This window comes from Rousettus aegyptiacus, unplaced genomic scaffold, assembly GCF_014176215.1.
Source record: "Rousettus aegyptiacus isolate mRouAeg1 unplaced genomic scaffold, mRouAeg1.p scaffold_m13_p_15, whole genome shotgun sequence".
NCBI classification, from domain to species: Eukaryota; Metazoa; Chordata; class Mammalia; order Chiroptera; family Pteropodidae; genus Rousettus; species Rousettus aegyptiacus.
The window spans coordinates 13,925,227-13,949,101 of record NW_023416290.1 but is presented as its reverse complement, the minus strand read 5'-3'; the positions used below and the strand labels follow the sequence as shown (position 1 = coordinate 13,949,101).

The 23,875-nt window shown below is 41.1% G+C and overlaps 1 protein-coding gene across 8 annotated transcripts in view; it reads right to left on the bottom strand.

The window, feature by feature from the left end:
• ASPH (aspartate beta-hydroxylase) overlaps positions 1 to 22,308 on the bottom strand; it is a 176,807-nt gene extending 154,499 nt beyond the window's left edge. For 4 of the 8 annotated variants that reach the window (XM_036232830.1, XM_036232831.1, XM_016162543.2 and 1 more), the window contains exon 1: positions 21,687 to 22,308. In XM_036232830.1, coding sequence (XP_036088723.1) covers positions 21,687 to 21,792 — 106 coding nt within the window. In that variant the 5' untranslated portion in view covers positions 21,793 to 22,308. Of the gene's footprint in view, positions 1 to 2,720; positions 14,641 to 21,686 lie in introns of those variants that run through there. The other 4 variants (XM_016162545.2, XM_036232829.1, XM_016162546.2 and 1 more) reach the window with 4 other exon arrangements.
• Positions 22,309 to 23,875: the final 1,567 nt, after the last annotated feature.

The window sequence follows — 23,875 nt, the reverse complement described above, 5'->3', positions numbered from 1 at the left end:
TATGTTATACTACCAACGCTCATATGTATTATATGTCTACTATACTTTAATAAAAGTTTCCTAATAAATAAAAATTTAAAAAATAAAAACAGAACCCTCAAGATAAAGATACTATTTAAAATAAAATGAAAAAGCTAATAAAACAAAATAATAATTTGATTTCAAAGTTCAATTTTTTTTCTCCATGTCTACCTCTTTCTTAAGGCAGAAATGAAGGAGGAACATTGCTGAGATTTTCAGAAAGTATCCCTTATACAAGTTGATCGGTAACACTCATCTAAATGTTTGACCCGTAACACCAAACATAAGTAAAAAATGAAGAAAAAGGGTTTTTAAAGAAATAATTATGTAAATGTGTACACCGAAATGGAGAAAAGGCATTGGGAAGGGTGAGACAAAGTCAAACACAGTAAAGAACATGCCTTTACCTAGAGCATTATAAATTTTTTTCGACATTCTAACGATTTCAATCGAGTGTCCTAAATGACCATACCAAAGGAAGGGGCAGGTCTGAAAGCCCACGTAACCCAGGAAGCTAAAGCAACAGGGCTGCGGAGGCGAGGCCTCGAGAGGCACGAACGCGACAGCAGGAACGGACACGAGAACCTGAGTGGTGCAGGAGGCCACTTACGACCGATGCGGGCAAACCCCGGACGGTCTTAAAATAATCTCCAGCACAAGGGAAGGATGACCTTCAGAGGGATGCTGCCATCAAAACGTTATTTTAAATTGTTTAAGAATGCAAGAAATGTCTAATTAATCTTGGAAAGATTTTCGTTCAACATATTTTTGATTCATCAGATTTATCACTTTAAAAAGTAAATGTCAAAAAAAAAAGGGTTAATGTTACTTAGCTGGACTACGAAATTATTAGCAATATTTTATCCATGCCTTTATAATGTCAAGTTGAGATGTTACTCAAGTATTATTAATCTTATTACTGTTAATATTTATTAATTCCATAAAGGAACAAAACAATAAATTATAGAAAGGAGTCATTTTTAAGACTTTTTTTAAGGGGACATTTTTAACTGATACCAAATAAAACAGTCGTGGTATGTCATTTTATAAATATCACGTGCCTAGTCCTAAAGGGCAGATCAGTTTCTGCCCAATGAAATAGAAAAAAGCACAGTAAGCTAAACTCTTCAAGGTGATTTAAAACTCCCTAAGCAAACCTGAAACCAGTACTTTGTTCCAAAGGCATTCTGGAAGAACATCTAGTAGTTGTCCCTATTTTCTAAGATCAGAATAAATCTAAGAGTCTTCATTTCCTTTTCTGGCTCCACATCTGACCTACAGCCCCAGGGATTAGTCAAAAAGAGTTTTAATGGGGGTTAACAGTGTGGCAAGAACTATGTGATTCATTTTTTTCCCCATGCTGACCCATCAAAAGTACATGACCTCCAAATCAGAAAATGTTTTCATTTACTACCAAACACAGAAAATTCACTATAGTGACAATGAAATGTGTCTCTCTCCAAAATGAAGACTGGGCTAGGGATGACAAGGTTAATTTTGTTTGGCTGAGGAAAGGGAAAATAAAAGCTGTACCCCAGCACCCGAAAAGTATTCAATTACTTATGTGGGTGGACTACTAACTGAATTACAAATCAACCATTTATGAGTGTTAGTAGCATTATGCAGGTGAGTTCGTATTTATACATAAATTCTACGTATTCAAAGTTTAAAAAAAAAGCACTATCAAGCAACTCATCAAATGGATTATTTTTTCATATTACAAAATGTCACCCTTTGGTAATCAAGAACTGTTAAAAGTGTGTCAGAAGCAACAGCTTATTTTATCTCACTATGTAAATTATACAATCCACGGAGAAGGGGAAAAATGTCTCCTAAAAGAACTGAACGTCAGATATATATCTAATATTCTTCTTCCTGACTACATGAGGTACTTTATTAAAATAGTCAAGTGACCCATTCTAACCATTTATCCAAAACAGTGTTCGAAGCAGAGATACTCATATTCTCTATACTAATAATAGAATCCTTCCAGTGGCCGCTTAGGCAGCTGAGAGCTGGAAGCAGTCTTAGTATGTTTTTTTTCCTTAAATAAATTTTCAACATAATGAGCCAGTGTAGCTGGCTTTCAACTAAATGAGAAGACAATCTTAATTTACAAAGTAAAGCAAAAATATATATGAAGAAGTAAATTCAACACATCATTAAAGAACACCTGAAGGTTAATGATTCAATTTAAAATAAATAAATTTTTAAAATCCTAGTGTCTTTACATTTATCCTCTGCTTCATAAAAATTAGGTAAGTTTCCACATATACTAAGTCTTTGAGCCAATTAAATGTGCTCAATAATACAAGATAGGATATATACATTCCTTAAATTTCCTATAATTTTATGAGTGAATACACACAATTCTTAAAATTCACTGTAATTAACATAAAATCAAGGAAAACCGCTTGTACATTTTTCTGAAGTTTTAAAATACAGCTTCTGATAGTATAATATACTAAAAGATATTCTAAGTTAAGAAAGCAAAATGTATTCTTAAAGACAGATTATTCCTAAAAAATTAAACTACTGTGAAAGCCGATGTTCCAGGAGTTCAAAATAGAAAATGTGTAAGATGTAGTCAAAGCACTTAGCCGAAAATATTTTAAGCGCACACAACTGAAAATACAGCTAAAAATTATCAGTAGGATTCAATGTCACTTTTAACCCAAGCAATAAAAATATACCTTTACCTTCAGCCATTTTGTTTTGTTCAATCCATTAGTAATAGATATTGAAGGAGGGGCGGGGGGGAATCACAGCTCCATTAGCAGGTACCAGGCCCGCCGCATGCTCTTCCTACTGAGGCTCTAGACTGGCCAATGGCTCCACGAGCAAGGCCTCTAGAACTGAAATTGGAACCGACTGCAGACTCTGCTCACCAGTTATTTTTAGAGGCCTCTTCCTCTTGGCCAAATACTGCTAATCACTCAGGCTGAAATGCGCTCCTAGCAATCCAACAGCCTTTCTCCCACTTATGGGATTCCTTTCTCAATTGGTCCTGTCTCCCTACCCAAACACTACAAAAATCGAGCATGCTGGAAAAATGAAACAGAACAAATTGTGCTGCCAGTTTTGATTTCTTGGAATCAGTCTTGAATGGTTTTAGCCTAAGTACCAAATCCTTCAAAACTAAACAAGTCTTGCTATAAAGTGTGGCCCCAAGCCCAGAAACAGCTCAATCTGGCCATTCGGAACCTAATCATTACTTACTTTGTTTGAATGAAACAGAACCCTAAATGGTAACAAATAATTAATGCTCTAGAATTCTGATTCACAGGCATCACCATCTCAAGACTAATTCTTCCAATGGCAAAAGTAAAGTGACAATAAAAATTTGTTTCACGAGATAAGGAAACAGAGCTAGAAAAAAAGGATGGAGGGAAGGGTAAGGAGGGGAAATGAAGGAAGAGAATAAAGATGGAAGAAAGACTGAGAGAGGGGACAGGAAAGAAAGAACTCATTGGCATCAAAAGCAGTGATCTAGGAAACACAGTTTTAGAGAAGGAACTAGAAAGAGATTGACAACTGTATCTGATTTCGTTCTACTTCCCTCCAACCCCAGGTCCAAATATTCCCTTCTAAGGAATGAATCCAGCCCAATGTTAGTACCATTTATTCGCTGATTTAAGACTAGCAGAATTCATGAGCGTGCTGATTAGTACACTAAATTAATTTAGCACAAATAGTATCCAGAGCAAAGCAGCAAAGCTGTTCATGAGTCAATTTTTTTCAGTCAAATTGAATGTTTCACATGCAAATTGAATGTTCTGGAAAACAGTCAGCAACCTATGGTACTGATTTTTGATGGCCCAGAACTGGGACAGAGTAAATGAGGCATCGGGGCCAACTCAACAAAACTGGCAAGTGTCTTAGGTGGCCTGTGACCGAGAGCCATTCCCCGGAGCCCTTTCCTCAAGGGTCAGACCCACTGACAGGGCTCGCTAAAACGCTGACAGATACTGAATCATTTGTTCACAGGGGTTTGAGGCTACCCGCCATCACAGAAATGTCCTAGCCAAATATTTCAGAAGCTTTCTTTTGTTTTTTTCAGAGAAAGAGTGAGAGCGAGAAGAAACCCTCCCTGACAAAACTGGAAACCAAGCCGTGACACTCAAGTGGCGAGTAGCTTGTAGGACTTAAGAGACCTGGATTCGATACCCTGCTTCTCCATTAACTTTGATTTGGGAGAAGCCATTAAACTTCTGGGCTTCGGTTTCCTCGCCTGTAAAAACTAGGCATGAATATATTTGCTTGGGACAAACTAGGCTTGAATGTATTTGCTAAAGTCATCCATGCAACACACTTGCATTGACTCGATCACAACTCAGGCACAATTCTCATCTCAAATTCAAAGCGCGTTCCTGAACCCACTCTGCCACCCAAACCGCGGGGGCTGCTGGGGCCTCTCCCCTCCCCACAGGCCTGTGCAAGGCCAGCTGCGTTCTAAATTACAGGTCTGTGGCCAAGCGCCGGCCTGAGACAAGAAGCTCAGATGTTAAGTGTGTGTTCACCTCACCCCTGAGGCTTCCCCAACACGGCTCCGGGTTATTCCTCCTCAACGAATCTTTGCTACACATACTCACGCATCCTATAGCTGACCTTCTCCTTTGTCTTCTGCAACACTTTCACAATTCCAATAAAATGTCATCGCTCCTTTCACAATAATGGCATATCTGTTATTTTAGATAGGGTGATGAGGGTCAGGAAATAACATTTCAGCTATTACGACGTTTCCTTAAAAAAAAGAAATTCTGAATTCTAAGTATGTCTTACAATGTCATTTTTACGATGAGAAATGTTTATGACGTTTAAAAATAAATTTAATTTGCATAGAGTAAATCTAGCAAAGACAACTAAAGTAACACAAAGCTAATTATTCCTTGTTAAAGCTGTTGGGACTAATAGCAACTCCTAGGTCCAAGCGAAAACCGAACTTCTAACATGTGGTCTGAAGCCATCATTATCAGCCTGATGCCGATGGATGCCAGGAGGGCCAAGACCCATGTCCACGGAGTCCTGGGCTCTACCTGCCTCCAAAACCTACCATATGAAAATCCATCAGACCTCTCGTGGGTCAGCACCGACTCCTTCCTTCCGCCACCCAATCGGCTGCCATACGGCAGCGGTTCTCAAACTTTAGAGCACATCGGCTACCTGCAGGGCCGTGAGAACAGAGATTGCTGGGTCTGTCCCTAGAGTTTCTGATTCTGAGGCCTGAGAATCTGCATTTCTAATAAGTTCTCAGGCGATCTGATGCTGCTGGTCTAGGGACCACACATAAAGAGAGTCACTGCACTGTACTAGCCTTCCCTAATTCTCAGAGGCTAGAGGAGGAAATTTTAACCAATTTCCAGAAATTCATTTCCTTGCCATTTAAAGAAGAAAAAAAATAACTTGTTTCTCTGAGGTCCATGCCATCCAATTATATCACCTTCCACCCTGCCTCATTACTGTCCCGTCGCCAGCACCACCCCCAGGGCCCCGTCCCCTCAGCAGAGGCTTCTTCATCTCGACTCCGGCCATAACCATGTGATTTCGAAGTCTGTGGGTCCAATGTGACAGGTTCTCGTTCCTTTGTATTCCATCCGCAGTAACCTTGCTCCCTTCCATTCTCTATCCAACCCCCACGCTTACATCCTCACCATGGGTCTTGCCATAAACCCCACCTAGTCCACCTTCCTAATTGCATCTTCGTTCTCACTAAGAACCTCTGCAGCTCTCCTGCACGACCACCTGATAGATTCCACAGTCTTGCTATGGAAGCTCAGCTTGTTTGGGTCCAGGCTGCAGGGTATCACGAGATACCCAAAACACAGCTCTTTAAAACATAAACAAGAAACCTTTCATCTACATAAAGTCTCCAAAGGAAACGAGCACATGTTACCATTCTGAATCTAATATTAAACAGCTGATATTACGTAACAAAAGTCGACTCAGCAGGCATTGAGTAAAACTTAAGGTTCACACCGCCCCTGCCAGGGAACACCACCTCCACATGCGTCTCTATCCACCTTAGGATTCCTAGTTCATCGTAAGAGTCACTCCCTGACTCACTAACCCCTGTGTTCCTCTATCCTGTCTTTGCATCAATCTGCCATAATTGCCTTCCTGGATGAACACAAAAGTCACCTTGTGCACAACTGGGAAGGCGGCTGGGCGCACCCATAACAATCAGGCGCAGGGGCAGTGGAGCCCAGGGCAACCAGCCCTCAGGACCGCCTGTCATTCCTACCACACATCCCTAGAAAATGTACTTTCTTGTTCTCCACAATGACTATTTTGAACTCCTTTATCTCCAAATGATTCTATTTTCTCTTACTCAGAAAACGCCATAGCTTCACCATCACAGAGAAAAGAGAACCATCAGCGGCGCCACTCTCTGCCTGACTCCTCCCGTCCCGCCCTCCCCAGCGACCTCACGATCACCTTCTCGCTCTCCTGGACCCCAGACTGCGCCTTTACTACGTCTTCCCTCAAGGTCATGGCTGGTCCCTGCTTCACGTTTCTTCTTCCCATTACAGATAAAAGTCTCAACAGAGCTATTTCCCTGCTTTCATTTTCCAACCAGCCGTTCGCTCCTTACAGTCCTTGGGCTGCAACCCGGCTTCAGCGCAGCAGCTCTAAGATCACGCGACGCCCTCCAAGTCACCAAACTCAAGAGAAAATGTCAGCCCTCATCTTACTTGCCCTCTCAGAAAAACTCCACCTCCTTCGTCATGTTCTCTCCCCTTGACCTTCATTACTTGAGAATCACTGGGCATGTCGCTCGTCTTCCGCTCTGGTTTTATTCTCCATCTCCTTGGCTGCTCATTCTCCTCTAGCTGATTTTTAATGTGGAGAGTCCATAGCCATGGTCCTACGCCATCTCCCCAGCTGACTTCAGCTACCTTCTTTCTGGCCTAAAATTGCCTCTCTTTTGAGCTCCAAACCCACATATCTGTCTGCTCAATACCCCATTGATGGTGTAAGGAACCCCCACACCCGGTATATGCCAATGAACCCGCGATCCTTCCCCTCCTCTCTCCAGGGTACAAACCTTGGAAGCAGTTCCATCGACTCGGCTGCTTAAGCCACAAACCTGGGACTCAATTTTGACTTCAAACTCTTTCACCTCTTTTCCCAATTGCCTATCCCTCAGAGTTTCTCCATCAAGCTGTTGCAAATGGGCTACCACTGTGCCAGAACATGAGTTCCCCTCAGGACCTGGGTCATCCTTGTCTATTTACCCCCGCATGATTATTTTTTAAAAGGATGTGTGTGTGCCATGACATGAAAGACGGGAAACCCTGTCTCAGATCACACTTACCCTCTGGCTCCCGACTCTGATCACGCAAACCCGAGTGCCATCGCCTCCCAGGCTGCTCTAGTACCTCAACAGAAGCTGTCGTGCTCCACACAGAGCCAGAATAATATTTTTTAAATCTGAGTATAACCCTATCCTGTTAAAAATTCCTCAATGGCTTCGAAATTATTCTCAGGATAAAATTAAAATCTTCCACGTGGCCCAGAAGACTACGCGCCACGCCCAGCCTACCACTCCGGCCGTAGCTGAGCGCCGTCTCCCCCGGCTGGGCGTGTGGCACACCTGTCTCCGGAGCCCTGCACGGGCCGCTCCGTCCTGGGGCGCCGGCACTGCTGCGCAACCACGTCCCCCCCCAACCCAGCTGCCTCCTGCTCACTCGGCTTAACCCCCATTTCCTCAAGGAAGCCTCGCCACACTCTGTGGGAGCGTTTTCTAACATGCTCTCACAGTCACGTGTCGCTTTTCATAGCGTTATCTCATTGGTAATTCGTTCTTAATCTCTTTCGATCTCCAGAATGCGCGTTTTTTCCATAAAGCCAGGGACTGAATCCGCCTTTTTCGCGACTGTGTCTTTGTCTCGTACCTAGTAGGAACTCAACGAACGTTTGTTAAATAAATGAGTACATTCCTTCTCAAATCTTTGATATTATGTGAGCCAATCAAACCTCTTCCTGCTAACGCTTCAGAAATAGGGAAGCAAAGTTTACTTCAATGACAGCCAAGTCACTTCGGGTTTCCTCATCTCCGCGAATTTAATTGTCCTAAAATTAATTCATAATGGAAGACCTGCAAATAGTCAAGAGAAATGTCAAGAAGCCCAGTGGCTCCCAAATACTGGCTATGAACTCAAGTCAGCCCATGACCAAGTTTTCACTGCCATGCCAGAAAGTCCTCGCTGATCCATCTCGGGCGATTAAACACGGGAAGGCCCAAGTGGGAAGGCCGATGCAGCCCCGTTGGTCCGACCTGACGGCCAGACGCCTGACACGTGCCTGACCCTGAGAAGAAAAGGCACGAGTGGCTGGAGGAGCGACAGGGGGCCGCCATGAGTTTCGGAATCTGGCAAAAGAAAACTGGGAAAGTCATGTCCATTTCTATCAGCAGAAGGAGTATCAGCGATCCTGATCCATACCGGCCTCCGGGGAGTTTTTTGGAACCTTTATTATTCTTTGGAAGCCCAAGCTGAGGAACCACCGCCTAGGACACGTTGCGTCTACACTACTACTGATTCAGGGCGAAAGAAAATGACTGAATCCAGAACAGGGGTCCATCGACCCCCATCTTCTTAATCTGTGATGCACCAAAACTCCACTGGTAAGATGCTAAAACACAATACAAACGGTAGATAACGCCCACAGCTCGCTCCACGTGCCAGGCCTAATGAGTTAGTTCTTTAACCTTAAAGAGTTCTCATTCGATAAAGGAGAAGACTTAGTCTCAGAGGAAAAACCACTCCTCGCGCAGTCTAGTCAATCTGTCCACGTGGGTAACATTGGTATGGTGCTCGAATGAGACAGTCTCCTCCTGAACTGAGTGACAAAAGGATAAACGAAAGCGAGTTATGCTGTCCATTTGGACACGCTGCGGTGGTGAAAAGTCGTTAAAACAAAAAAAGTTCTGTTTTCAACGCTAAACCCAATAACAAAAAAACCCTGCCCCACTCATTTAACTCTAATTCCCTGGCAAGAGACTGAGTCACAAAGCCGGCATGTACGGCCACTGCTGATGTGCAGCTGTGTCCCTGAAGGCCGGTTGATCTTAACGCATTTAGACAGCAAAAAATCCGTAGCCATCCTTCCCCAGCAGCTCCTACCTTCTAGGGCAAAAGAAACTGGCATTTACAATAAAGTGTAAATGCAAATGGGGAGGGAAGAAAGGGGAGACGCAGGAAAGCACTAGCACAAAATACACACGAGAGATTCGCGTGTAAATCACAAAGCGGATGTGTCTTAGAAAAGTAGAGGCCAAAATACTTGATGTAATTATGCATCACAATATATTCGGGGAGCAGCCAACGACCCTTTACTAAGTAAGTTAATAATAATGAAGCGTAATAAGAGCAGTAGGTAAACAGAATGGCTGCAACGGAAAACAGCAGTGAAGAATTAACTTTACCCAAACAGAGGTGTGGCTGCCTGCTTGGAGGTGATCTCTAAGTCCCTGGAATATCCTGCCTGATAGGAGTGACTTTGTTTGCTTGGAGGCTTTGGCACTGGGTTGCCTGGCAATGTTAATGATGAGGTTTGGAGACAGGCCATCATCAGTTCCAGTGTCCGGGGGAGCCACGGACTAGGGTCAGCCACGCTGCTGAGCAGGAGCAAAGAGAACTGGGGCGCGACGGCCGCAGAGAAAAGGCAGTGGCTACCAAGCAGCATGCACTCCCAGCAGGGGGGTGTCGGCCTCCCGCTGACCAAAGCGGGCAGCGACAGAGAGCCAGGGTTTGTACCATCTCGCCAGCATCTCACTCCAAAGGGTAGACTGCCAGGCAAGAAACTCCCAGGAGCCAGAAAGGGTGGGGTGCCCCACTAGGAGACGGTGCCCAGAAGGGTTGGAGGAAGTGGTCACCCCCCAAGGAAAGACCTCACTAGGATTTCAAAGAACTCGCGAAGGCCGTGTTTGGCACCTCACTCTTGAGGGCAACTATAGCCAGTTGATCTCATCGGCCAGCAGAGGAGACCCTGACAGGCACCTGTGAGGTGTTACCCTTTTTCCTCTCCCAGCCCCAGCACTCCTGATAAGCTAGAACCCAGAAGAGGCAGGGCGAACGCTGCCCCAAAGCAGACCAGGCAGAGGGCGCACGACCACATCTTCCCCATTTCGGGTCCCCCTGCCTTGCTGCTAAAGAGACACAAGAAATTTTGCATTGACAATGAGATTGGATTTCGACCAGAGTTTTAGAAATGGAGAGTCACTGGGATGTTAAGGAATCTGTCCCAGGGACAATTAGGAGATTAATCTAGTCCAACTAAGAACAATGACTGGAGGAAATGAGGCTTCATTCGTATTAATACCCTGACAGATGAAGACTGCCAAATAAAACAGCAACAAAATGTGATTGCATACGTTAGAATGGACCACAAAAAAATTGCCAGCATTTAACCATTTTGCCCCACAAAAATGGCTATATGATTTAAACAACTGATATCTGAGTATTTTCCCAATATTTTATCATGAACACTTCCAAACACACAAATTCTCTGAAAAAATTTTATAGAGAATACCTGTACACTTATCAGAGTCCATCATTAACATCTTATTATAATACTTACAGCAGCCATGTCTCTATCCATTAATTAATTCATTTTATATCGTAATGCACTACAAAATAAATTGTGGCATTAGTTCACTTCCCCTAAGTACTTACAATTCAATACTTCTTTGTTTCTTATGTAAAACTTACATAAAATGAAATGCTCTAATTTTAACTATACAATATCCGAGTTTTCACAAAAATATCCATTTTTTCTGTGTCTTGATAGAACATGGTGATGCTCTATCAAGACACAGAGCATCACCACCACTCCTAAGTTCTCTGGGCCCTTCCCACTCCAGCCTCAACCCTACAGGTAGCCCTACTGTTCTCGTTTTTCATTGTGGGTTAGTTTTACCTGTTGTTGAAATGTTGTAAAAGTGGTACCGCACAACACGTGCTTGTTTGTGTAAGGCTTCGCTACGTCGGCCTTATGTTCCTGAGAGCCACGAGTGTTATGCTAGCAATAGTTTATTGTTTTCTATTGCTGTGCAGAATCCATTGTATAAACACACTGGAGTATATCTGAGCCTATTCCCTTTTCCTGTTAGTAGAAGCCTGGCCTCTTTCCCATTTTAGATTACTACAAATAAAGCTGCTAGGAATATTCTTGTACAAGACTACTGCTTGTGTATTAGAGACATATGGATAGGTCACAGGGCCACATATATTTAGTATTATAAGAAACTGTCAGACCTTTTCCCATTTATATACCCAATAAGAATGTCCAACCATTCTTTTACTCTACAGTCTTGTCAACATTTGGTGATGTCAGTCTGTGCAGTTATATCTCACTGTGGTTTAACTTTCATTCCTCTGAGCATGAGTGTCTGAGCAGTTTTTTCATGTGCTTATTGACCATTTGTCTTTTGTGAACTGTTCGGATTGTTTACACATGTGCCTGTTTTTGTAGCTTTTTAAATTGAATTGTAGAATTTCTTTGTATTTTCTGGACACTTGTCCTTTAACAGATACATGGTTACAAGTTTTCTCCCAGGCCATGTCTTTCCTATTAATTTTATTAAAGAATCTTTTGATTGTTTTAAGCTTTTAATTTTGAGATTGCCTACGTATTCCTTTTATATATTTTTAAATATATCATCAAATTGAAAAATGTTTCTTAACCCTTAACAGAGTTTCCATGCTTCGCATTCTGAAATGTGACGTCTTCTTCAGCACTTACTCATAAGCACTGGATTTGTAACATACAGTCATTGGCAGAAGCCCCGTTCGTTATTGGCTTAAACACTGTGCCATTAAAAAGGTCATGAAATCAAATGCTAGTATGTCAACTAAATGTCTATTAGTGGTACGGGTCACGGAGAGTAAAAGCAAGAGAAAGTTTGATTATTTTGTGCAATATTTTCATTAGCTATGATGAGTTACAAAACAATTTCTAGGCCAGTTATTTTCCCTTCAAATTCAGCTCGATGGAATAAGTCTAATTCCTCTGCCATCCAATAGCCCTGCCAGCACTTGAATCCCTTGACTTCTTTCAAGGAACAGTTAACTTGTGCTTTTATTTGTATGTTTCCTTCCCACAAATTTAAATTACCAGACTGTTGTAACAGAAGAAAACAAAATAGCTTCTCTTCACTGTGATTTTCACTGTCTACCTCACAAAATCTTTAGAAAGTCACACACACACACACACACACAAAACCAATATATTTTAGAGAAGACATACGGTTTACCTATGAGACTTTGTGGAGGAAAATCTAATTTAATTTTTAAAATCCTCCTGTAAAGGACATCAAGAATTCAAAAGTGGGTTGGAAGATCAGTTTAAAAAACATTATTGGAATTAATCAGGAAAATTTGAAAGTGGACTTGACATTAGGTAACGGTGCTGTAGCGGTGTTCAATTTCTGAGCATGGCAATTACATTGTGATTACATCGGAGCACATCCTTGTTCTTAGGAAAAACATGCTGAAGAATTCAGAGGCAAAGTATCATGATTTAACTTTCAAATAGTTCAGCAGCAAAATGAACAGATAATGCAAAGCATCAAAATATTACTGACTGGTGAATCTAAATGATCTTTCTTGTAACAGCCTTGAAGGTTTGATTTTGTTCAAATTAAAAAGGTGGGAAAATACAGATTTCCAGGCCCCTTGTTGTCTTAAAGAATCAGATACTCCAGTGCATAAGGACCAAGAATCTGAACTATTTAAAGGCCCCATGTTCATTCATCATTGGATTCAAGATAAGTAAAAAAGAATTTTTAAAGAAAGCTTCAAGTTTTAAGGTTGTTTTTAGAGACAACTAGAAAAATCTGAACACACAGAGTGCATTTAGATAATCCTGTATCAGAGTTACATTCCTTGAGTTTGAGAACTCTATTGTGATTATGTAGGAAAATGTCCTTGTCCTTAGTTGATACATGGAAAGGTAGTTAAGCGAGTTAAACTGTCATAATGACAACTCATTTTTATTCTACAGAAACTGACAAGCTAATTCTAAAATATACATGGCTATAAAAAGAACCTAAAATACCCAGAGCTATCGGAAAAGGAACAATGAAGTTGAAAGAGTTACACTACCTGATTTTAAGATTTACTACATAGCTAGAGCAATCAAGAGTATATGGTAAAAGCATAAGGACAAATAGGTAACAACAACAGAAGATAAAAAACAGAAGAGACCAGAAACAGACTTATTACATAAGATATATATGGGTATATTATATTGTCATTTGCTTTTTGACAAAGGAACTAAAAGCAATGTAATAATAAAAGTAAACTCTTTTCAACAAATGGCACCAGAACTGGATATTCATATGGAAAAATATAAAACTAATCCAAAACTGATTTGAGATGGGACATAGAACTAAACATAAAAACTAAAACTATAAAACTTGGAGTAGAAAATACAGGAGGGCTCCATGACTGGGGAAAAGGAAAAGCTCCTTAGATGAGATACAGATAGCAAAAAGTATTTAAAAATTTCAATATTAAAAATATTTTTCAAAAATACTATTAAGAAAATGAAAAGGTAAGCTATAGATGGGGAGAAACATTGGTAATACATACATCTGAAGGGAACGTCTATCCAGAATATTCAAAATTTACAGCTCAATAACGATGAAAAAAGCAATAAGAAATGGTTTGGCAAATAAACAGAAACTTCACAAAAGAGCAGAATGTGTACGGTCAATATGCACAAGTGCGTGACATCATCAGTCATCAGGGAAATACAAGTTCTAGCTACAACGAAAAGCCACTGAACACCCACCAGAACGGCAAAAAGAACTAAAACTGACACCACCAAATGTCGGCACAGATGTGGAACAACTAGAATTACCACATGCTGTTGGCAGGAGTGCACGATACATTGTACAACCACTGTGGAAACGGTCTGGCAGGTTTTTTTAAAAAACTAAACATACCTCTACCCCATAAGCCAGAAATTTCTCTGCTAGGTACTTGCCAGAGAGAATTGAGGACATACGTTAACCAAAAAACAAAACACACAAAAAAAACACAAACAAAAAAAACACTTCTACATTATTCGCAGAAATTTCTTCAGACTTCTCCAAACTAGGAACAACCCATGTGTCCACCAATGAAAAAAAATGGATAAACACAGGGTGCCATAAACAGTCAAGGGACTACTTGGCAATAAAAAGGAACACGGTGCTCCTCACATGCCTGATGAACCTCAAAAACACACGTGAGTCAGAAAAGCCACACACAAAAAGTACTTAGAAAATGGAGTTCTAGGACAGACACGGCCAATTCATAGTGAGAAAATTAAGTGACAGCAGAGGTGGTGGCATGGTAGGTGCTTGAGAGAATTTTCTGGAAGATGGAAATATTTTCTAAATAGGTTGGTGGGTTACACGGATGTATATATATTTATAAATACTCCTCAAATCATATACTGCGATTTGTGCAATTCAACACATAAAAATATTACCTCAGGGGGGTAAAAAACCCAAATGTTGAGCTCTAATGTGTAAATGTTTAGAAATAAGGTGTAAAGATATCTACAAATTACTTTGAAATGCATAAAAAACAAGATTGATGAATATGATGTAAAGCAAATATATACAATGTTAACCACTGTAAAATGTAAGTGGTGGAGTCATAATTTTTTTACTTGGGTACATATTTTAATATTTTCATAATAAAATGTTGGTTTAAAAAATATAAAGTACTTAGACTAAATCGAATAAAAGATGTATATGACTTTTGGATAAAATTATAAAAATTAACTATAACATTTAAATAAATAGGAAATTATACTATGTTCATGTATAGGACAGCTCAATGTTATAAATGTGTTATTTGTTCTAAATTGTTTTACAAATTCAATACAATCCCAGTCAAAATCCTGAAATATTTTTCAAGAAACTTAATCGATAAGCAGGTTCGAAAATGTATAAACCTGATGAGGAAAGGTGCAAAATCAGCAAGGCCAGTGGAGAAGACAGAAGGACCTGCCCTTTCAGATATGCGACGGAGCCCCTGTGCAAGGTTCTGCTCCTACACACCTGGACCAAAAGAGCCCCACAGATTTACACACAACAGGTGCAACTCAAGATTCGTGTAGAAAGGAGACATTCTGACTAATAGTACAGGAAGCTTTCATTATCCTTTCCTTAAAAATACTGGATTAGATCCCTCTCTCGCAATAAACATAATAAAATTTACAACTGGTAGTTTAGACATTTAAACATGAAAAAAGCAAGACGTAAGCTATTTTGGAAGAAAACAGAATGTTTTATGATCTCTGTGTCAGAAAAGATGTCTTAAATAAAGCCCAAAAGCATAAACTATAAAGTAGAAATAGCAAAATTATACTATTATTAAAAATCTAAAAATTCTGTTCAACAAAACACCACAGAAAATGACAATGTGAATACACAGACAAGGAGAAGCTCCTTACCATGCAAAAACTCAAAGGTTCAGAAAAAAAAAAAATCCAAAGGTTCAGGGTACAGAAAGAAATTCTACAAATCAAAACTAAAAATGCAAAAAAAAAAAAAAAAGGGAAGGAAAAAAAGCAAAATACATAAAGGTGTAATTCACAGAAAAGGAAGAAAACTAAGCCAACCTGTTTTCAACAGCAAGATGGCTCAACAAAAGAGGACTGTTCACACAGTGAAGGACTATATATACAAAAATGGAGAGCCAGAGTTTGATTGACTCCCAAACAGTATCAAAATTAGTATGCCAAGTGTGAGCCTATTCGTAAAACTATTTTTAACATGTGTCAAACAAGCATACATGCCTCCTAAGCAGTTTTCATATTTATTGTTTTTAATAGCAGATATATTTTACATGAATGAATAGATAATAGTTTGCAGCATCACGTTATATATTATTTGTGTCTATATATTAAGTACTATAAGGAAGTGCATGAGAATGATTATCACAAAATGTATGAGTAGTTGGGAAGGGATAAATACAGGAGAGGAGAAACCAAGAATTTGGTAACATTTTATTTCTTCACCGGTATAGTGGGTACGTGGGTATTCACTGCATTATTCCATATACATATATATAGGTCATAGGTATGTAATATTTCAAATAGAATTTTAAAGAGCATATAGAAATATTGGTACTCTAGAAGTTAGAGGGATGATTCATTGCCAAATAGCATAATTCACAGAACTCAGTAAGTGACAACTCATCTTATTAAAAATAATTTAATTCAAAAAAATGAAAAACTGAAACTAAATGCTAGGTATTCTTTCAATAAACATTAACAACACAGATTCGTATTTTCATGTAAGAAAAAAAAAACACTGCTCCTAAATAAAATTTACATGTGAACCTGAGACCAAAGCCTTTCAGTATACCAGTTCAAGAATACTGAAATTAAAAACAGGGTGTGAAAGGTAAGAGGGAAATTATGTATATGAACAGTATAATCAACATGAAACCGAAGTTAGAGACAGGATAGAACAAAACGGCAGTGACTCTGCAGCATGCAATGGCACAAAAGGCTGCCAAACATGTATACAATGTAAGATAAGAAAAGACAGTTACATAATACTGGTTATGGAATAAAATTATCTTACCAAACAATATTCTCTCACTTTAAAATTAAGACTGATGCATGCTGGCTTCCACACAGAGTGAGTCACTGGGTTAAATCTGTAGGCAAATGTGCGGGAGAAGCGCTGGCATTTCTCCAAGTACAGCGACAGTGGCTTCCACTCTGTTCCAACCGGACACCTTTCCTCCACCGTCCCAAGTCCCACTTAATTCATTAACCCCAAATTAGAGCACAGAGAGCATCTATGACAGATGATGACAGTCATACTGCAGCCAGAATAGCCAGGCAAGCCACCTGGATCTCACATGGGGCCAAGGAACAGCCCAGATCCTTCAAAAACCTTATGTAACCATTTTTAAAAAAAGATTTATTCACCAAATGAGCTCCAATTTTCCTTGGAGTCTAAGAGGTTATCTGGAGCAAATTTGTCTTCAGGTATCATCAAAATCTGATTGGAATTAAATTACATTCAGTGATTTGCTGTTAAAAGATAACCACAACAGCTAAAGGTAACTAAGAAACATCCCTGAGAAAAAAATTTCAAATGCAGACGGAATGCCTGAAGCACTCTCATATCAGCAGAAAAAAGTAAATAAAATTTTAAAAAATAAAAATAACAAGAAAATACTATCCTGGCTCCCGGCACCACTAAAAGAGAAGAAAGTTAAAAGGTGAAAACATTGAGAGAACATGCCCCCCAGAGGCATGTAGGGAAGAAGAGAAGGAAGAAATGAATATCCTAATCTCTAATCCTCTAACAGAAATGACCAGAACTGTAGGCCCGAAGCGGACATGTGTACCCCGCCACCCCCCACAGACTGACACCGATGCATGCAGTCCTGAGTGGATGCTCAGCAGTGGAAACTGAAACACATGTGTGCCCAAGCGTCCCTGCACCTCCTGAGATGGCTGAGGCATTCCCCAGAGATTTGGGTAAACTGTAGATGCGGTGTATGTACGCTTAGGTTTAAGAGAATTTTTTTTTTAATTTTGTATTTTGGCGCAGAATGAAATCAAACCGCTTAAAAGATGCAGAAATATCCAAGACACAAACTAAGTTGCATATTTTCAAGATATTAAAACAGTGTAGTGGAAGAGCATCAAAAGACTAAAATGTATCTGAGCTCTAGTAAAATAAAATGTTACAGATCTCAGAGGGATTGTAGTAAATGTGCAACTTGAAGGCTGATATGCAACTGGGATACTTACACCTCCAGAGGGAGACAGAAAAGTGTCAAGTGGTACTCAAAGCCACATTACGAAAATGATTTCTAGAACCACCATTTTACTTACAACATTGATGCTATGAATATAACAAAAACGATTTTTTTTCTTTATGATGTGTCATCTAAAAATTTCAAGCATGCCATGAATGGTCTGCTTAGCTCTATATTCTTATCCTTATAGTCTCCAAAGTTCTGTACTCACCCTTATATAAGTACTTTAATGAAAACATCTGAGAAACAGGAAGGCCTATAAAATTGGTTTTAGAGGCTATCACAACTCTGAAAGAGAATAATTCTTTCCCATTTGAGGAAAGAGATTAGAGAATTTGAGTAACCTGTCACGTGGTTCTTAAATCAATATAAATCAGATCAACAGGCTCTCAAACTACATAGCCTTTCTAGAGAAAAAAAGGTTTATTCTATTGGGACCAGAGAGCTAAGGGGTAAATCTCTGCTGCTAAGTAAAATAGGGTGGAGAGCCCACAGGAGCCTTCATCGAAGTTACTCTGCTGGTAATGAGCTAAAAATGAAAACCTCTCATTTTCTAGTAATCTCTCAGAGATACATGATTTTAAAAACAAGACTAAAATATAAATCTCTGCTTTTACTTCCTAAACCCAATACAGGTAAATGTGTTTGGTCTTTTTTAAATGTGTTCAAGAATTCCCCTGGAACACTTTTTAGTACTTGGCTTCATATGATGCAGTCGAATGGACAAAATGCTATTCCACTAAACACAAAAACAGTGCCCAGTTCCTGCAGTGGAAGAATTATGTTCTTCCTAGTTTTTCACTCGGGAATGACTAATGGAGGATTCAGCAGTTGGCCTTAACTGATAGTGGACTTAAGAAGGAATTTCACCAAAGCCTCTTCATTCAAGGATGCCGGAATGCGATCACCAGTGTATTGCATTCATTAGTTACTAAGTAATCTAAGAGACACTGAAAGTAGAAAGAAAAAAATATTCTAAATGATTAATATTTATCAAAAGAATCTGTGAATATATAAATTTTACAGAGAGTCCATGAATGCATTTCACATAAGAGAAGCTTAAAAAAATAAGGCTGCTAGGGACAAAATGTTACTATTATATTTCAAAATCTGCTGTTGGAGACTTTTGAGAGCAGTGGCTCTCCCTCAATAGTTTTGAATATGTATGTAAAGGCTGATTAAATAAGAAACTAATTGGTGTTACAGAATCTAAAGCTTCCAATGAGAGGAAATAATGTTCTGCAGTGACACCTACCGGTAAAGGGAAACAGAGCAGCACGATGGTATTAGATAAACAGACGTTACATCCCTGTAGCATGTTAGGAGATGTGAGGGGAAAAAGACTGAATGATATTCAAAAGGGAAAAGTTAAACAAAAACATTACACATACCAGTGTCTTTGTACTGCAAAATAAGTCCAAAAATCAAAGATTTTCAAATCAATACATCTGAAACTGGTTTTCTCTGGCTCCTTGGCCACACAAATCAAATTTTCATATGCAAGTTAAAGGTAAGATGCCCAATTGAGCTCCATAGGCTACTAGACATTTTACCAGTTTTAAATTTAAGCTGAGTAAAATGAAAAGCAGGCACTTGCTTGAAGTTATATAAATCCCCAGTTTCAGTTTCCAAACATCGCTTTTCAACAAAAATAAACAGAAGGCCAGATTACCACCTTTTTTTTTTCTAAAAGGCATGCTTCAAAAGACTGGGTCCTTTTTACCCCACATAAAAATTTAACCAATAATGTTTAATGTAAACAATGTCATCATCAGCTTAAGACTGTCAATGCAAAAGATCTCAAAAAACTTACTTTTTTAGCCCACGTCCTTCTCAAACTGCCCTTAATTTTCAGGTATATCCAGCTATCAGAAAACAGTATAAATAAAATCACATTGGCAGAGTGCAGCGGAACTGTTTACCACTGAAAGAATCCTCATTTCCATCTCCAGTACCTTCTACCTGGCACACAGTCAGAACTCAATTTTTACTGGAAAAAATAGCTGCAGAAAAAGAATACTCATTGTGTACCATGCAAACCCCAATACCAACTCTCTAAATGCTTTGGGGTTTTGGTTTTGTTTTGTTTTTTTTGTAATACAAGGACTTTTAATATATTCTCTTTTACATACTATGACTGTTTCATGACAATTATGGAATTAATGTGTAAAATGCTTAAAAGGCTGTAGATCTTCAAATATGGACAGAGCTTGTCCTAAAATGCCTGAATATGAAAGTCAGAATACATTCATTTAGGTCACAACATTTCCTACATTTATTACCTGCAGGTTAAAACTGGTTCAGTTATGGAACCAGTAGGGGTGGGAACACTATGTACACAATTAGCAATACTAATTCTTACCAATAAAAAGCCATATAAAGAGGCTTCCTCAGGTGCAATCGGTCCTCTCTACTCATGATCGGAAAGGATAAAATGAAACAAAGATGTGCTTCCCTTGTGAGCAGATACAGAAAACTTCCCAAAGCAACATCAAAGTCTTGTTCATCAGCTTTCTAAGTTAGTCCTCAAATGGCACAATGGCCTCTTCTCATTGGAAACTTTAAAAAGTGTAGCCAGAGCCACCTAAGCCAGTTTGTCTGCACTATTCTGCCTGTTTTAAGCCTCTGGCTGGCATTTAAGAACAAGTGTCAAAGGAACACAAACTTTTTCTTATGTCAAAGGTGAATTAATATGCTTGCTTTCAACTTCACACTGTCCTTTTCCATTGACAACACAAATATTAGTTCTCAGAATGTAAACTTGTGCAATGACTTAATTGTACTGCTTTCACCATTTAAATCTATTCACTCACTAATCAAATATTTAGTGAGCACCTATTAGAGGCCAGGACCATTCTAGACGTTGTGAATAAGAATGAACAAGAGGATAGAGTAGGACAGGACAATATACATGAAAATAAGATCTTTTCAGATGGTGATAAATGCTATAAACAAATGGTTCTTTGAAGCAGGACTATGGTTATCTGATTCATTTTCTTGATACATATGAATCCGCTACGAGCTTACCTCAGGAAACAAAGAATCTAAATCATTTCAAAAAAGAAAGTTTACAGCTCGCATTCAATACACATGTGTATTGCAGTTTCAATAGCCTATGAGTCAAAGGAAGTATAAAAGAAACCGAGAACCGCTGAAATATGAGATGAAACAGATTTAAAACATATGCTCTCTCTCTTTGCTGAATAAGCACATGAAGAAAGGTGAATAACCATTAGGTTTTTTAAGGAAAAGACTTTAACAGAGAAATTTGCCCAGTATTCTACGGTACTGTGATATTTTATACGCAACTACAACGCATGTTAAGAAAGCTACATAAAGGCAAACATATTTAAAGTAATTTCCAAGATCATTCCAATCACTCCCCCCACTCCACCATCCCACACCCCCTGTAGATTATCCTTTGAGTTGCTCTTAAAAGTGGCTGATTTGGCAGGAACCTATTTTCTCTGACTGTGGCTCATTTCCAAAGTCCTCCAAATACGCGACGCAAAGGTAAATTGTTTCTCTTCCCTCTTCCACCCCACGGAAAGCCAGGAAGGTGTCCAGCAATAACCTCCACCTCGGCTGCACCCTGCAGGTGAGGGATCAGCCGAGAAGGGGTTCTCCGGCGTGACCAACCCGAGGCCGCGAACCCCGCTCGTCTGGGCCCCTGAGGCCGGTTCACCCGGCCCACCAAGCGCAGCCTCCGCCCTCGCCAAGAGGAGGAGCGACGCGGAGGATGGAGGAGACGCACGGCGGGACCCGGGGAGATGGGAGCACATCGCGCGCCGCCCGGACCCCACCCCCGGGTCCGGTCCCGACCCCCGGCTCCCGACCCGCGGCTCACGGCCCCAGACCCCCGCCCGGAGCGCCTCTGACCTCTCCGGGCCCCTGGGCTGCTGCTGCCGCCGCTGCTGCTGCCGGAGCCGCTACTACTGCTGCTGTTGCCGCCGCCGCCGCCCTTGGCATTCTTGCGTGGGGCCATCGCGCGCACTGCTGGGGCAGGCGGGGGGTGGCGGACGCCCTCGGAGCGTGGGAGGCGCGGGGGGCGCGGGGACCGCTGGGGATCGCTGGCGGCAGCGGGCGCTGCAGCGGGGGTGCCGGCCGCGACTCCTACAGCAGCGCCTGTGCCTCGGACCTCGCGCCGCGCCTCGGAGGACTTTCGCCCGCGTGCCGGCTGCGCGCGCCCGGTCCTCGCGAGCGCCGAACCTGCGACTCCGGTCGGAGGCGAGAGCGCGCGGCCAGCCGGCCCTCTCGTCCATGCCCCTTCCCGGCCGAGCCCCGCCCCCGCCCCGCCCCCGCCCCGCCCACGGAGGGCTGAGTGACGCGGCCCGGGGCCTATCACAAGGGCCTCTGTGAGGGGTAGCACTCTGCCGCGGTTCTCCGCCCCCCCGCAGACTTTGGGCTGTTGTGGCACCACGCAGCCGCCTGTGAGCGCGAAACGGTTTCTGCTTTCCAGCCTGTCCCGGTCCTTTGGAACGTGGCAAACGTGGAAGCCGAGAGGGCTCTCGCGAGCGTTGGAGGACCCCGCACGACCGGGATGGGGCGGGCACGGGGGCGGGGCCGGCGGCCACGTGTGCAGCGTCCGCACGGTGCGCGCGGCCTCTAGGCCTTTCCCTGGGAATTTTGTTCATGCCCCACTTCCCCAGCCAGACGGCAAGGAATGCAGTCCCTCTTCTTGCGAAAGAGCTGTGTTTCTTGTGTTAGCATTAGGACGTTTTTGAGATCGTGCTGCGTAAGCACATGAAATTGTGCTTAAGCCACACGTAATTGATCGGTTCGATTTTAAAACAGGAATTCATTTCGTTCGCGCTATCAATATTTTCAGAGAATCTTAGTTAAGAGATGCAAATATAAATGTAAAACAAAAAGTTCATTTTCTTGTACTGGATGACACCCTCTATCTGAAATCTCTCTCCGCTGGACTATACCTACGCTCATGTTTCCTTGATACCCCCAACCTTGGGACCCATGTTCGGCCTCAGTCCCTGGGCCTATTATGCCTCTGAATTCTGCGCGTGATCTAAAACATATCTAGACCCGTGGATAAAGCAGACAGGGACTTGAAGCCTTCATTCTTGTGTTGTCAATTGCCAACACGATGCTTGGTGGGTAACAGACAAGCAAGAAATGTTTGGTGATTTGATACGTTTCTGGCAACTTCTTAAGGCCTTCCCCCAATTCTTGACCATGTTTCAGGGCACCTCCCATCTGGCTCCAGAATTAACGGTCTAAATTTTCCTTCCAGCACACGGCTTGGTTTTGAGCAGAGAACGTCTCACCTGGCTTCCTCTTCTTTCAGCAGGTGTCTCCCTAGAGTCTAATTGGTCCTACCTGCAAAGGTCTGAAACTTGATGGTGGGTGCTTAGCAAAGTCCACCTCTTTGAGGAAATCAAGTTTCTTTGATAACTAACTCCCAAATGCCATGAAGTGACGCTTTACTCCTGCATTTTCAGAAACCAAGTCTAGTAACATTGACAAGGTACGCGGCTGTGCCTTGTACAGAGCAGAGGAAGTTAAAGGTTATCTGACTTCCTCCTTGTACTACAAGGAAACACCTACAATGACATTTATACACTCGGTATTATAAAATGAAATTTATAACAATGTTTATGACATCAGATACTATTGGATATCTATACAGTTTAGTGGCAGGGACAAAATTTCTCCAAGCAAGGTATCAATATTATACATTTTACATCTGTTCATACTTCCCTCCTTATGAGCATTAAAAAAAAACAAAGCTTACCTTAGATCCATCAACAGATTCACACAGGTCTTTTTGTCAGCATTGAGATTGGGGAGGTTAGGGAGTCAAAGTATCTTTGAAATTAAATGGAAGGTCAAATATCCCTTGTTAGTCTGATCTCATTTCTATGATTTCTGAGTGAGCTATGACTGAATTCTTGATGAAGCAATGTGAAAAGGACCATAAAGACAAGACTTAACTAGGACAATGTGTTAAAATACTAATTTAATAGAGCTTTTGAACTGGGCCAAGTGTGCCTTTCAGATATTTCCATAAACTTTCCATTGGCTTCACTGGGATTTGCAAGTGAGAACTTGAG